Consider the following 15,495-nt stretch of genomic DNA (forward strand, 5'->3'; position numbering starts at 1 on the left):
TTGGTCACATACACATGGTTAGCAGATGTTAATGCGAGTGTAGCGAAAAGCTTATGCCCTCTAGTTCCGACCATGCAGTAATATTTCACAACAACTACCTTTTACACACAAGTGTAAAGGAATTAACAAGATAATGTACATATAAATATATGGATGAGCGATGGCCGAACGGCATAGGCAAGATGCAGTAGATGGTATAGAGTACAGTATATACATATGCGATGAGTAATGTATGGTATGTAAACATTATATAAAGTGGCATTGTTTAAAGTGACTAGTGATACATTTATTACATCCAATTTGTAATTATTAAAGTGGCTAGAGATTTGAGTCAGTATGTTGGCAGCACTCAATGTTAGTGATGGCTGTTTATTAAGTCTGATGGCCTTGAGATAGAAGCTGTTTTTCAGTCTCGGTCCCAGCTTTGAATCGTTGTGACATGTGAAATACGAGTGATAGTGTAAATAATGTGTAATAACTACGAACAAAAAATAATGAACGGGTCAAATTATTATGTGACGTGCAGTCATATTCAGGTCATGACTGGTCAACAACCTTATTTGACACGTTAAAAATAGTGTTATTTGACGTCTGGTTTGACAGGCAAAGATACTTCACACTGTAGGGACATGTGGGAAAAAGAGATAAACTGAGAAACAGGCAGACCTGAGGTATTCGTCATTTCTGGTAGAGGGAGGAAGGGGGCGTTTTATTTATACATAATCGTTAGTTATTTTATATTTCTTACCAATTTCATGCGTTCGATATTATTTTTAATCAAGTACGGTAAAATACATATTCGAATAATTCAACCTGCAATTTCCATAGCAAGTACGACTCGATCGCGCACCCATTGAAATCATGTGGTACGTTCCATAGCTCTCTGTTGCCCCGGAAGAAAGCAGTTCGCTTTACCACTTGGAAAGTGATCAGCTCGCGAGGTTGCAACCGTGAAAGTACATGATCTACTCGCATAAAAGAAACACAACTCTTGGAATCCAAGGTTTGCATAAAATATTCACATACTTTTAATATCCAAAACGGTGTTGTATATCCCCCTTGGATGGATGCACTGACGTAAACATGTGGCAAATATTTGGCTAGCTACGTTAGCCAACAACGGTTACATATGTTTTCTGACTAGTTGAGAAACTAAGTTTAGCATTCCAGCTAATCGTTTCCATTGTTTTGGCCGAATTCGATTGATCTCTTTACCCAGTGTATTCTAGCTAGACATGCTAGTTAAATGCAGCCTTCTTTGCCGGTTCCACGCATTCGACTGTTGGCTTTTGAACGTCATTGTGACAGAAATAACCTGCGAACTGGCTAGCTAAAGTATCTGACTGTTAGCTACCCGCGTTAGTTGGCTAGCTAGCTAATTAGCTTAAATTTTTAGTTAACTCGAACTAGCTAGCTGTCTTTCTTGACAACAACAAAAAAGCAACGCCCCAGTGTGTGTATTGGCGTAATCTTTATGCAGATAATTCATTTTGTGGTCAAGATGATTAATCACATGTATAGTCCTGATTCAGCCAGAACAACATAACGTTGTTTGCTTCACTAAGCTAACTTACTAACGTTAGTAGGTAATTGATTGCCAAATAACATTGATCCAGTAATTTTACATTTGAAACCCTGCATCGTTGGGAAAGGTTCGTAAACAAGTATTTCGCTGTAAAGTCTACACCTGTTGTATTTGGCTCATGTGATGAATTACATTTTATTTCGAAAAGCAATGCATGTTGTAAGCTACCTGTCTAGTTAGCCTTTGCAATCGCAGTTAAGTTGGCTAGCTGCTAGCTAACATTAGTATTTCGTCCAGTATTTCGTACAATATTTCGTATGACAGGTCTAGCCTATCTTTTTTTTAAAATTGGATTTGATAACAACCGGTATAACGTACTTTGGCATTGTATTATAGTTAATATTTAGACTATCTAGCTAGTTACCCAGTGCAGTGGGTTTCTGAATGTTTCGCATCGTTCGGCATTACGGTGACGCAGTTATTCTGACCAGCGTTGTTTAACGTTAGTTAGCACCTACAACAATAACTGGGAGATACTCCTGCATGTGTGTCGATGCATATCGTTATTTGTTGTAGTTCTGTGTGCGTTAACTGGGTGACTAACGTTAACTATTAGAATAGCGATCATTGATATGTCTGCTGTCTGTACATTAAAGAATCCGGTAGAAATGTAACTTTAGATAACTAGACTATCAAAGTAACTTGGATGAAATCTATCCGCTAGCTCTGATTTTACAATATCCAGTTATTTCACGTTTGTTTATCAGCTTCAAACAGAAAGGTCCACAGGTCTCGAGAACCCAAGGGGGGTATACCCATCTACCCAGTGGTGTCGTGGGGGCTATGTGCAGTATACTCACTTTTTTCCAGTGGGCATTGCCCACATTTTTCCCCCCAGACCTAAAATAAAATAGTCTCCTGATGTGGTTTAAGCGTTGTTGTGAACTTAGACCATTCCATTTTGTCTGGTCAGTTCTCCCTTCCAGTCACTAGAGCTTTGTTACCCTTTGGATGGTGGACCATTTTTGATACAAACAGGAAACTGTTGAGCGTGAAAACCCCAGCAGTGGGGGCAGTGTATACAAACCAGTGCACCTGAAACCTACTAAAATACCCCGTTCAAAGGCACTTAAAATCTTTTGTCTTGCCCATTCACTCTTTGAATGACACATACACAATCCATGTCTCAGTTGTCTCAAGGCTTTAAAAAATCTTCTTTAATTATCCTGTGACATCAATAAGGGATCATAGCCTGGATTCACTTGGTCAGTCATGGAAAGAGCAGGTGTTCTTACTATTTTGTTCACTCAATGTATTCACATGTCCGCTGCACACAGCCTAGTTTCAGCAAGAGACTGGTTGTCGCATGGAGCATCTCACAAAATAACGACATCAGTAGCTGGTAGGTAGGAAAGACGTTTCAATTCAATGATTTGTATCAATCGGGAGGGCATTTGTTTTGCAAACTCTTACATCGCATGTACTGTACTGTAGGCCTACATTGTATGTACAGGAACACCGCTAGCCAAATGGTCCCTTGCTTGGTGTACAATTTAATTAAAGGGAAACTACATCCTCCTCCAAAATATGATTTGATATTCCCAGACCTCATAAATGGTCTCCTGGTGTGGTTTAAGCATTGTTGTAGACTAGGAACATCCAATTTTTGTTGTTTTTCTATCAAGAATTGTGATTTTGAGAGTGAAACTCAAACTATTGGAGAACATTGAATTTTCAGCACAGTGCGCCTCTCCTTTTAGATAATTAGAGAGTATACCCACTTCTCCAGACACCACTGCAGCTACTGTCTATTGAATGGGCTACGGTCCACATAACTTATGGACCAGATAACAGCCAGCCAATTATTAACAACACATGCATTGGATGAGATCTGTTTGTTTAGACGAGGTAGCTGCTTCGATATACAGCCAACTGGCTAACATTAAACATAGGAGTTATCTGATTTGTGGTTTACGCCTTGTCTGGTGCACAACCCCGAAAACCACTTACACAAGACGAAGCTAGCTTGCCAGTATATTAGATACTATGTCATCTCACCTCTCCCTCCTGCTCGCTCTCTCTCTGTCTGTCGCTGTAGGATAGTACACAGTGTTCGTACTGGCTGAGGAGACAGACCTACAGACGGTATCACAGACACTGGACAGATTTGTAAGTTAACAGACTCATGAGTGAACTATTGGGATAACCCAGTACTGTAGCTAGATAGCTAGTTGAGCCACTGACAGAGCAGGGGCATTCTGAGAGTTGATTAGCTATGTGATGTGACCATACTGTCTTGTCTTTATGTATGCTTTATAATGTTATGGTACTATGTAGTTTATCACCTCAAGTCTCACTGTAAACTGTGTTTTTATTATAGAATCTTATAGATTTGAATGGACAAGGAGACCAGAAATACATAGGTACTTCTCCTATATACTATCTGTAAATAGTATACTGTTTATGGTATGGCTCTCAGCTCGGTGAGCTGACAGACTCGGTGTGTGTGTGTGTGTGTGTGTGTGTGTGTGTGTGTGTGTGGACCCAGCCCAGCTAGTTAACCCGTGTGGAAACTCTGCAATGCCTGTGAAGAAAAAGAGGAAGTCTTCAGGGTCAGATGACCCGGGACTCAGGAAGTGTAAAATCACCTGGTGAGGAACCCTTCCTCACCGACTACCCGTCACCTCTCCTGCTTCTCACCTTTCCTGCGTCTCACCTCTCCTGCTCCTCACCACTTCTTCCACCATCCTTCACTATTGGATGTTTGGTCTTTTTCCTCCACACACCCCATTTCATGATTCCCACCACTTAAAAACCTGCTGTGTTTAGAGCTGTAGTGGAACTCTGCCTCACCCAACCGTTCTACTGTAGACCTTCCTTCTCCTCACCCATTCCATGTGTGTGTGTTGCAGCTGCTGCTTGCTGGCTTTGCTCTGTGCAGTGAGCCTTGCTGCTTGACTGGGGAACTCAACACTCAGCACATATTTGTCCCATTATGCAGCACAGACCTCAGTCAGTCCACAGGAAAGGAAAGAGGGAGGAGTGTGTGTGTGACACTGAATATCCTAAGAACTCCTCTCATGCATGTGTCTGAGTCTGTTTATGACCATGTTCTATCCTGTGGTGTCATTTCTGACTGTTCTGTCCCGTGTGCTGTAGTTTCTGACTGTTCTGTCCCGTGTGCTGTAGTTTCTGACTGTTCTGTCCCGTGTGCTGTAGTTTCTGACTGTTCTGTCCCGTGTGCTGTAGTTTCTGACTGTTCTGTCCCATGTGGTGTAGTTTCTGACTGTTCTGTCCCATGTGGTGTAGTTTCTGACTGTTCTATCCCGTGTGCTGTAGTTTCTGACTGTTCTGTCCCGTGTGCTGTAGTTTCTGACTGTTCTGTCCCGTGTGGTGTAGTTTCTGACTGTGTTCTGTCCCGTGTGGTGTAGTTTCTAACTGTGTTCTGTCCCGTGTGGTGTAGTTTCTGACTGTGTTCTGTCCCGTGTGGTGTAGTTTCTGACTGTGTTCTGTCCCGTGTGGTGTAGTTTCTGACTGTGTTCTGTCCCGTGTGGTGTAGTTTCTGACTGTGTTCTGTCCCGTGTGGTGCAGTTTCTGACTGTGTTCTGTCCCGTGTGGTGTAGTTTCTGACTGTGTTCTGTCCCGTGTGGTGTAGTTTCTGACTGTGTTCTGTCCCGTGTGGTGCAGTTTCTGACTGTGTTCTGTCCCGTGTGGTGCAGTTTCTGACTGTGTTCTGTCCCGTGTGGTGCAGTTTCTGACTGTGTTCTGTCCCGTGTGGTGTAGTTTCTGACTGTGTTCTGTCCTGTGTGTTGTAGTTTCTGCAGACCTCAGGCTCCAGGCCGGTTGATCAGCCCAGAGGACCAGTTCTCCAATAAGAAATGTCTGGCCTGGTTCTACGAGTACACAGGTACAGTGCCTTCAGAAAGTATCCATGCCTAGTTAAAGGTTAAATACAAATTCCACATTTTATGTTACTGCCTGAATTCAAAATTGAATAACTATATATTTTTCTCACCCATCTGTATTGAAAATTAAATGTCTCATTTACATAAGTATTCACACCCCTGAGTCAAGTACATGTTAGACAATCACCTTTGGCAGCGATTACAGCTATGAGCAATGTTCTCTCTCCATGTAGGCTATTGTTGCTATTTGATCATAATGTAGGCCTATCAGTGGTCTACCATAGAAAACAATGTAGAAAATACATCCCATAACATGTTTACATGGAAATAGCTGTTCCTTCATTCAGCCGACTGTAGCAGACAATGTGTGGTGTTCAATGTAGGCCTACATTCCATAAAACTTAAATAAAATAAACAACTTTTAAGGATCGACATTAACCTGTTTATCCACTTGTCCTTCAGACAAGGTGACTGAAAATGTTGTGGTGTTTGATGCAAGAAACCATTATTCCCTTACCATTATTACAGAGAATCAGACAAATTATGCTACCCTCTGCCTATTTGCTACTTAGCATATTCAAGCCTGTCTCAAAATACGACACTGCCCCTTTAAAAAAAAGAAGCTCTTTATGCGACTTGCTTTTGAAAGATGTCTAGAAAAGCACAGGTTTTGTGCTCTTACAGGAAGCAACCACTCCCTCACTGCTGACTAGAAATAACTGGGCTAAAACTGACTTACTAAAAAAATGTACACATCTGGCTACATGCAGCTCTTGCTTTGATCTCAAAACAAGCGCATCTACTCCCGACCACTGTAAACACAGTTCAAAGTGAATGGAACAGCTCCATATATGGCAACGGTCTATTTGCATATAGGGATACTGCAACTCTGATTGGCTATGGCGCACCGGTCTGTGTAGAGAATGGGCCTGAGTCATGCTTGTCAATGCAATAGAATCCTACTCTGTGCTCTACCTACAAGAAAATGTCTTACATAGTTTGTTTTGTTTCAGTATATTGCGTTGATTCGATCACAATTCGCACAGTAGAGGGAAACGTTGAAATAGTTAACTAAAGGGGAAAATTTCAATCTCGTGCTTCTCTGCGTGGGGGGAGCTGCGAGTGCACGCAGTTTAAAGGGAACATTGTCTGTGAGTCTTTCTGGTTAAGTCTCTAAACGTTTTGCACACCTGGATTGTACAGTATTTGCACATTCTATTTTAAATTCTTAAAACTTTGTCAAGTTGGTTGTTAATTATTGCGAGACAGCCATTTTCAAATCTTGCCATAGATTGAGCCAATTTAAGTCAAAACTAACCAGGCCACTCTGGAACATTCAATGTCGTCTTGGTAAGCAGCTCCAGTGTATATTTGGCATTGTGTTTTAGGTTATTGTCCTTCTGAAATGTGTGTTTTTCTCCCAGTGTCTGTTGGAAAGCAAACTGAACCAGATTTTCCTCAAGGCTTTTGCCTGTGCTTAGCTCTATTCTGTTTCTTTTTATCAACAAAAAAACCTCCCTCGTCCTTGACGATGACAAGCAGTACTACATAGAGCCATGGCTACATGGAACTCTATTCCACATCAAATAACTGACGCAAGCAGTAAAATTAGATATTGAAAAAACACCTTATGGAACAGCAGGGACTGTGAAGCAACACAGACACACATGCACATGGATTTACTACTGTAGATATGTGGTAGTGGTGGAGTAGGGCCCCGAGGGCACACATTGTGTTGTGAAATCTGTCAATGTATTGTAATGTTTTTTTAAATTGTATAAACTGCCTTATTTTTCTGGACCCCAGGAAGAGTAGGTGCTGCCTTGGCAGTAACTAATGTGGATCCATAATAAATACAAATACCCATAACATGATGCAGCCACCACCATGCTTACATATATGAAGACTGGTACTCAGTGATGTGTTGGATTTGCACCACACATAATGCTTTGTATTCAGGACATAGTTTATTTCTTTGCCAAATTATTTGCAGTTTTACTTTCGTTCCTTATTGCAAACAGGATGCATGTTTTGGAATATTTTTAATTCTGTACATTTTTCCTTATTTTTCCTTGTCATTTAGGTTAGTATTGTGGAGTAACTACAATGTTGTTGATTCATCCTCAGTTTTCTCCTATCACAGCCATTAAACTCTGTAACTGTTTTAAAGTCACCCTTGGCCTCATGGTGAAATCCCTGAGCGATTTCCTTCCTCTCCGGCAACTGAGTTGGGAAGGATGCCTGTATCTTTGTAGTGACTGGGTGTGTTGATACACCATTCAACGTGTCATTAATAACGTCACCATTCTCAAAAGGGATATTCAATGTCTGCTTTAGTTTAACCCATCTACCAATAGGTGCCCTTCTTTGAGAGGCATTGGAAAACGTCCTTGGTCTTTGTGGTTGAATCTATTTTAAATTTAGTGCTCGACTATGGGACTTTACAGGTAATTATATGTGTAAGGTACAGAGATGAGGTGGTCATTCAAAAGTAATGTTAAACACTATTATTGCACAAAGAGTGAGTCCATGCAACCTATTATGTGACTTATTAAGGATATTTGTACTTCTGAACTTTATTTAGGCTTGCCATAACAAAGGGGTTGAATACTAATTGACTCGAGACAATTCAGCTTTTTATTCATTTGTAAAAATGTCTAAACATAATTCCACTTTGACATTATGGGATATTGTGTGTAGGCCAGTGACATATCTCAATTAAATCGATTTTAAATTCAGTCTGTAACACAACAAAATGTGGGAAAAAGTCAAGGGGTGCGAATACTTTCTGAAGGCACTGTATGTCATGATGATCATAGATGGCCTATTAACTTGGCTGCACACTCAGAACTCTTTTTAAATTGCAAGGAACTCTGAAGCTGATTATTGGTCACTAAGTATTGAGTAATTTATACCATTTTGTGTGTGTTTTTGTACCTGCTTCCTGTGTACCAGGTCCAGATGAGGTGTTGGGTCCAGAGGGGATGGAGAAGTTCTGTGAAGACATTGGAGTGGAACCAGAAAACGTTAGTCTTCCTCGTCTTTTCTCTTCATCCATCCATCGTTGATAATTATGATGTATGTTCTCTCCCTCCCCGCTCTCCATCTTTCTCTTTTTCAGATAATTATGTTAGTTATAGCCTGGAAACTAGAAGCCCCAAATATGGGATTTTTCACTAAGGAGGAGTGGCTTAAGGGAATGACTTTACTACAGTGAGTAACCCTGATTTACCACATCGCATGTCTATGTTCCTGATGCTTCTCACTCTATAGGTGTGACTGGGAAACCATGTGTGTTAGTGACACTACACCCCCCCTATAGGTGTGACTGGGAAACTGTGTGTGTTAGTGACACTACACCCCCCTCCCTATAGGTGTGACTGGGAAACCATGTGTGTTAGTGACACTACACCCCCCCTATAGGTGTGACTGGGAAACTGTGTGTGTTAGTGACACTACACCCCCCTCCCTATAGGTGTGACTGGGAAACCGTGTGTGTTAGTGACACTACACCCCCCCCCTGTAGGTGTGACTAGGAAACCATGTTTGTTTGTGACCCCCCCTCCCCCCATAGGTGTGACTGGGAAACCATGTTTGTTAGTGACACTACACCCCCCTATAGGTGTGACTGGGAAACCGTGTGTGTTAGTGACACTACACCCCCCCCCCCCTATAGGTGTGACTGGGAAACCATGTTTGTTTGTGACCCCCCCTATAGGTGTGACTGCATAGAGAGGTTACAGGGGAAACTGGACTACCTTCGCAATCATCTCAACGACACGGTCATCTTTAAAAACATCTACAGATACGCCTTTGACTTTGCCAGGGTGAGTCCTCGTTCACTGGTTCACAGTCAGGAGTCAGGAAATGGTTTGACCTAAGAAGAGAGTAGAGGGTCTGGTTGCATTTGGAAAGTATTCAGACCCCTTTTTCCACATTTTGTTACGTTACAGCCTTATCTTTAAATGGATTAACTCGCCCCCCCCCCTCTCATCAATACACACACAATACCCTATGAAGACCAAGAAAAAAAATGGATTTTTGGAAATGTTTACAAATGTATAAAATATTAAAAAAACTGGAATCACATTTACATAAGTACTTTGATGGTCCTGAGCGCTCTAGAGCAGGTTTTCATCAAGGATCTCTGTACTTTGCCCCATTCATCTTTCCCTCGATCCTGACTAGTCTCCCAGTCCTTGCTGATGAAAAACATCCCCATAGCATAGCATGCTTCACCGTAGGGATGGTGCCACGTTTCCTCCAGACGTGACGCTTGGCATTCAGGCCAAAGAGTAAAATCTTGGTTTCATCAGACCAGAGAATCTTGTTTATCATGGTCTGAGAGTCCTTTAGGTGCCCTTTGGGAAACTCCAAGTGTGCTGTTATGTTCCTTTACTGAGGAGTGGCTTCCTTCTGGCCACTACCATAAAGGCCTAATTGGTGGAGTGCTAGTTGTCCTTCTGGTAAGGTTCTCCCATCTCCACAGAGGAACACTGGAACTATGTCAGAGTGACCATCAGGTTCTTGGTCACCTACCTGACCTTGGCCCTTCTCCCCCGGTTGCTCAGTTTGGCCGGGCAGCCAGTCCTGGGGTCTGAGTCTCTTCACGGGGCCTCTGGGTGTCCAGGGGGCTGGCAGTGGCAGCAGTCATGATGGTGTTGCAGACAGCTCTAGGAAGAGTCTTGGTGGTTCCTAACTTCTTCCATTTAATAATGATTGAGGCCACTGTGCTATTGGGGACCTTCAATCCTGCAGACATGTTTTGGTACCAGATCTGTGCCTCGACACAATCCTGTCTCGGAGCTCGACGGACAATTCCTTCAACCTCATAGCTTGGTTTTTGCTCTCTTGTAGAGCCTTTCCTAATCATGTCCAGTCAATTGAATTTACCACAGGTGGACTCCATCAAGTTGTAAAAACATCTCAAGGATGATCAATGGAAACAGGATGCACCTGAGCTCAATTTCAAATCTCATAGCAAAGGGCTGAATACTTATTATGTAAGTTATCTGTTTTTTATTTTTAATACATTTGCAAAAAATGAAAAAGCCTGTTTTCCCTTTGTCATGGGGTATTGTGTGTAGATTGATGAGGAAAAAACATAATGTAATCAAAAGGCTGTAACGTAACAAAATGTGGAAAAGGTCTGAATGCATACATTACCTCTTCCTCTTTATCATCTCTCTTACCCCTCCCCCTGACTCTCTGTTCTCTCCCCTTCTCCTCCCTCCCCCAGGATAAGGACCAGAGGAGTCTGGACATGGACACAGCTAAGTCCATGCTAGGGTTGCTACTGGGGAGAACATGGCCACTCTTCCCTGTCTTCAACCAGTTTCTGGAGGTAACACACACACCCTATGCTGAACACAAATGTGTTGTCCCTGCACTGACTCCCTCCTAATATCGATCTCCTTTCTCTTCCCCCTATCCCCGCTCCTCTATTGTCTCTTCCTCTATTTTCTCTCGTCCCCTGCAGCAGTCCAAGTACAAGGTGATGAATAAGGACCAGTGGTATAACGTCTTAGAGTTCAGTCGTACAGTCAGCACAGACCTCAGTAACTATGACGAGGATGGAGCCTGTGAGTACGTACACACACACTAAAGCATACAAAAACACACAAAAAAACACACACACACAGTCCGTCTAACACTACGCTCTCTCTCTCTCTCTCTGCAGGGCCGGTGTTATTGGATGAGTTTGTGGAGTGGCAGAAAGCTCGGCTGGCAGCGTTATAGCTGAGGACACACTCGCCAAACCGCAGAAGAGGAGAAAGAGAGAAGCTCACATGAAGATGTTCTCCCTCCGTTTGAAATATACAGAAACGGCACACACACTATAGAGAGATGGCACACACACACCTTCCATGGACTGTGTACACACACACACACACACCCATACGGTGTCACGGCGTGCAGATACACTTCCAGTGACGGCCTCTGCTTAGTGGGCCAAACAGTGAAGTCCTCTCTCTCTGAAGATAGTTTGTCAGTGTTAATTTAAGAAAGTTCAACAAGGAGAAAAAAAACAAGAAACGAAAGGGGGAACTATTTTTCATATATTGCATCTGTGGCCACAGTTCACTAGCCATTGTTGTGAAGCTCGACTGGGGAATTTTTCGGTTTCCTTGAACATTTTTTCCCTTAATTTTTGAGTCTTACCTTGTTTATAGTATGTTTTCAGAACAAGAATAAAGAATGGAATTCAACCAAATATACTGGGCTGTGATTGGTACGACCAAATGAATCTTGTTTACCATACACTTGCTTGATGCTCATTGGGTCTGGTGGATCAACATGTCCAACATGGCCTTCGTTAAAGATCTAACGCAGACGTTTTTATATCCATATCAAATATTTTCTTGTTAACAATTAAGTACCTTAATGTGATTGTTTTAAATTAAAATGCTCAAAAAGAAACAGAACTTAGCAAATACCAATTTCTCAAGCAAGAATTTTGCTAGGTCTGTCTGGAAGTGGTCTGAGTGGGGAGAAGAGAACTATGTTAGTAACTATGTTACTATGTCAATTTGTCGTCGGGCATGGACTCTACAAGGTGTTGAAAGCATTCCAAAGGGATTGCTGGCTCATGTTGACTCCAATGTTTCCCACAGTTGTGTGAAGTTGGCTGGATTCCCTTTGGGAGGTGGACCCATTCTTGATGCACACAGGAAACTGTTGAGCGTGGAAAAACCCAGCAGTGTTAGTTCTTGACAATTAAACTGGTGCGCCTGGCACCTACTACCATGTTTTGTCTTGCCCATTCACCCTCTGAATAGCACACATACACAATCCATGTCTCAAGGCTTAAAAATCCTTCTTTAACCTGTCTCCTCCCATTCATCTACACTGATTTGAAGTGAATTTAACAAGTGACATCAATAAGGGATCATAGTTTTTACCTGGTCAATGTTTTGTACACTCAGTGTCTATAGAACACAGGGAAATCATGTTTTTTTAACTGCCCTGGGCCTTTTAACCCAATAGAAAGAACACGAAAAAGTCCCGAGCCAATAGCCATCGGCTTTATATTTAATCGATCACTTCCCTCTGAACACTTCCTCACATATTGTGTACCTCTAATTTGGAGCCCTGTCTTGCAGTCGTGTGATTCGCTAAACTCAAATAATGATGAAATAAATCCTATTTTTTTTGGTCACTCTTACATAGGCCTGACTATAGATGTTATTCCAGGCTTAGAGTTTTGCACAATTATAACCTTGGGTCAAGGTTAGAACCGTATACACTGGGATTAACAACACAATCATCCAAAGTTAACATGTATTTTTTATGTTTTATTTCCAATTACTTTAACAAAATATTAATGGAATCTGCTGGATTTGATGACAAGTCAAAATCTTAAATTTGTCTGTGAATTTGTGATTGAGTAAATGTTTTACAATGGAGTGAATTGGCAAGGCACTATCTGTTAAAGTTGTCCAGTAAGAAACTAATTTTTTTCTGTTCCAAACTATTTTGGTATGGTGTGTCTGTATGCCCTATTGAACATGACCCTGATCTTTCTGTTTAGGGGCTGCATCTATATCAAGACTAGGAGGGCTGACCTAGAAACAGTTTTGCGTTTTAATTCGTAATGATTAAGATTTATATGAACCGGCCAGGATGGGACCATTTATCAGCTGCCATACTGAGACGCTTTATGAATACTGTCACATCTCCAGTTGAAAGACTGGTTTCTCCTGGCCCTGGGATGGACTGGCTGTATCCCTTTCGTCAGGGTCTGAGTCTCTCCCCGGGAGCTCTGGGTGTCGAGGGGGCTGGCGCTGGCAGCAGCCATGATGGTGTTGAGCCTGGTGAGGGACAGCGAGCACTGCTTGGGCGGGGGACAAGTACTGTTCACTTCATGACATTTGCTCCTGAAGCTTCTCTGAGTTTTGGCCGGTGGAGATGGGCTGACTTTATCCATGATAATGCTTGTCGTCGAGGCAGAGTTATCCTCATCCTCTTGTTCCACATCCTGCCGGAATGCCACGATGACTGTTTCACCATGGTTACGATGTCCCTGTCCTAGTGACCGCTCCCAATTCACACCTTAGGAGTGCTGGTAAAATGTATCTGTATTTAATGTTGATGATGTTTAAATGAGGGAGGTAAAGAGTGAATGCATGTGTGAGTCCCAAATGGCAACCTATTATATAGTGCATGTCTTATTAACACAACATGGATGCCTTACAACAGTACTTACAGCTGGTAGGATGAGTGTAGTTTGTCCTCCGGTCAGTAGGAGGCAGTAGTACAGGCTGCTGTGGTGAGGAGAGGCAATGTGGATCCGCAGGCTACCATCTCGTTGCATAGTAACCAACATCTTTCTGGTTGGCATGAAGACTGCTGTTCAGGACCTGACCAAATGGGGTCTGCCAGTACTGAACTGCTCCTACACACACACCAGTATAACAGGTGTATGGGGACATTCCAAAAAGGTAGTCTTTTTTTGTGTGCATTATCTCACTTGCATGTGTTGTGTTCATGCAGGGCAGTGTGAGGCTCCTCCCTTTGTGAACTCTGACCCTGGAGGTGTAGCTTAGGGTTTGACTGACCACGCCCATACAGAGTGCTGAGCCAATCAGTAGATACCCCGGAATTCTCCCCATCCCCACCACTACACACACACACACACACACACACACACACAGAGTAAGGATAATGTTTCCCAGAGGACCCATGTTGAGTAACATGTTTTTATATTCCACAGAGAAATAATAAAGCAATCAACCGATCAATAAATTAACCAATCAAATATCTGACATGGGTTCTCTTGGTATACTCCTTAATTAAAACACACAGGGTGAATAAGTAATAGCCTTGTGTGAAAAATTATATTTCAATACATTACTCCTCATCATAATATCATTATGACTTACTGTGTAGTTTGTTCTAAGTGTATCTCCTTAAACAAAAAAACGTCTTCATTTAAACTAACACGTTAGATGTTTCATGTCCATCTCTCCCGTTGTCTGATGTGAATGTTGTCTTTCTTCAGTTCAGTAAAGTGCAGTTTCTCACATGACTCCGGTGACTCCAGTCCCTTAGTGTTAAACATGAATGACACAACGCGACAGACAGACACTTCACCACCTCGGTCACGGCCACTGGCAGTACATTACGCTGCGGTCCTTTTACCCGGTGGCCACAGGTGGGCGCTGCAGTACTGTAAATAGCAGAGACGTGAAAAACGTGTTGTTTCTACACAAACTGTAACCGTATGCCGATTAAATCAAATTGTATTGGTGACATACACATGGTTAGCAGATGTTATTGCGAGAGACTGTTTGCCCCCCGGTGATGCGTTGTGCAGACTGCACCACCCTCTGGAGAGCCCTGCGGTTGTGGGTGGTACAGTTGCCATACCAGGAGGTGATACAGCCCGACAGGATGCTCTCAATTGTCAAAGAACAGCATTCTTACATATGTATTCCTCTTGTCCAGATGGGATAGGGCAGTGTGACGGCAATTGCATCGTCTGTGGACCTATTGGGGCGGTATGCAAATTGCAGTGGGTCTCGGGTTACAGGTAAGGTGGAGGTGATATGATCCTTGACCAGTCTCTAAAAGCACTTCATGATGACAGAAGTGAGTGCTACGAGACGATTGTCATTCAGTTCAATTACCTTTGCCTTCTTGGGTACGGGAACAATGGTGGCCATCTTGAAGCATGTGGGGACAGCAGACTGGGATAGGGAAAGTGTTACATTGTTTCCAGACTGGCAAATTGATTGATCTGCTGCATACTGGCTGCAATTTGATTTGTTCACACAGGCAGTCCACTAATTTCCACTAATTCTTCTTTTGACCGATCACATCAGATCTTTTCACAATAGAGCTTTTTCAGATCTGATTGGCCAAGAGACCAATTAGTGAAAAAGATCAGAATTGGGCTGCCTGTGTGAACCCAGCCTAAACGCATGCCACTGTGCCATCAGGCATACATCTTCAAAAACATTGTACAGCAACATTCTATCTTTCTTTGTGCGTTCTGAAACGAATTAGACCTAATTCTGGAGAAAAATAAAATATTGAGTTTGCGAAGTTGCTTTAATTACAATG

General features: G+C 42.4%; 1 protein-coding gene across 12 annotated transcripts; it reads left to right on the plus strand.

The window, feature by feature from the left end:
* The first annotated feature begins 728 nt into the window (after window positions 1–728).
* On the plus strand, window positions 729–11,644 carry LOC135552828 (DCN1-like protein 5). 12 transcript variants are annotated; one of them, XM_064984708.1, is made up of 11 exons: window positions 733–1,003; window positions 3,624–3,694; window positions 3,906–3,948; window positions 4,074–4,176; window positions 5,341–5,432; window positions 8,386–8,456; window positions 8,552–8,643; window positions 9,149–9,257; window positions 10,670–10,774; window positions 10,910–11,012; window positions 11,111–11,644. In XM_064984708.1, the coding sequence occupies exons 4-11, from the start codon at window positions 4,106–4,108 to the stop codon at window positions 11,167–11,169; spliced, it is 702 nt and encodes a 233-aa protein (XP_064840780.1). In that variant the 5' UTR covers window positions 733–1,003; window positions 3,624–3,694; window positions 3,906–3,948; window positions 4,074–4,105; the 3' UTR covers window positions 11,170–11,644. The 12 variants fall into 12 exon arrangements, with proteins under 12 accessions (XP_064840779.1, XP_064840785.1, XP_064840786.1 ...); XM_064984710.1 differs by lacking the exon at window positions 733–1,003 and adding an exon at window positions 1,448–1,652; XM_064984714.1 differs by lacking the exon at window positions 5,341–5,432 and having other exon boundaries at window positions 732–1,003.
* The last annotated feature ends 3,851 nt before the right edge of the window (window positions 11,645–15,495 follow it).

This window comes from Oncorhynchus masou, chromosome 13, assembly GCF_036934945.1.
Source record: "Oncorhynchus masou masou isolate Uvic2021 chromosome 13, UVic_Omas_1.1, whole genome shotgun sequence".
NCBI classification, from domain to species: Eukaryota; Metazoa; Chordata; class Actinopteri; order Salmoniformes; family Salmonidae; genus Oncorhynchus; species Oncorhynchus masou.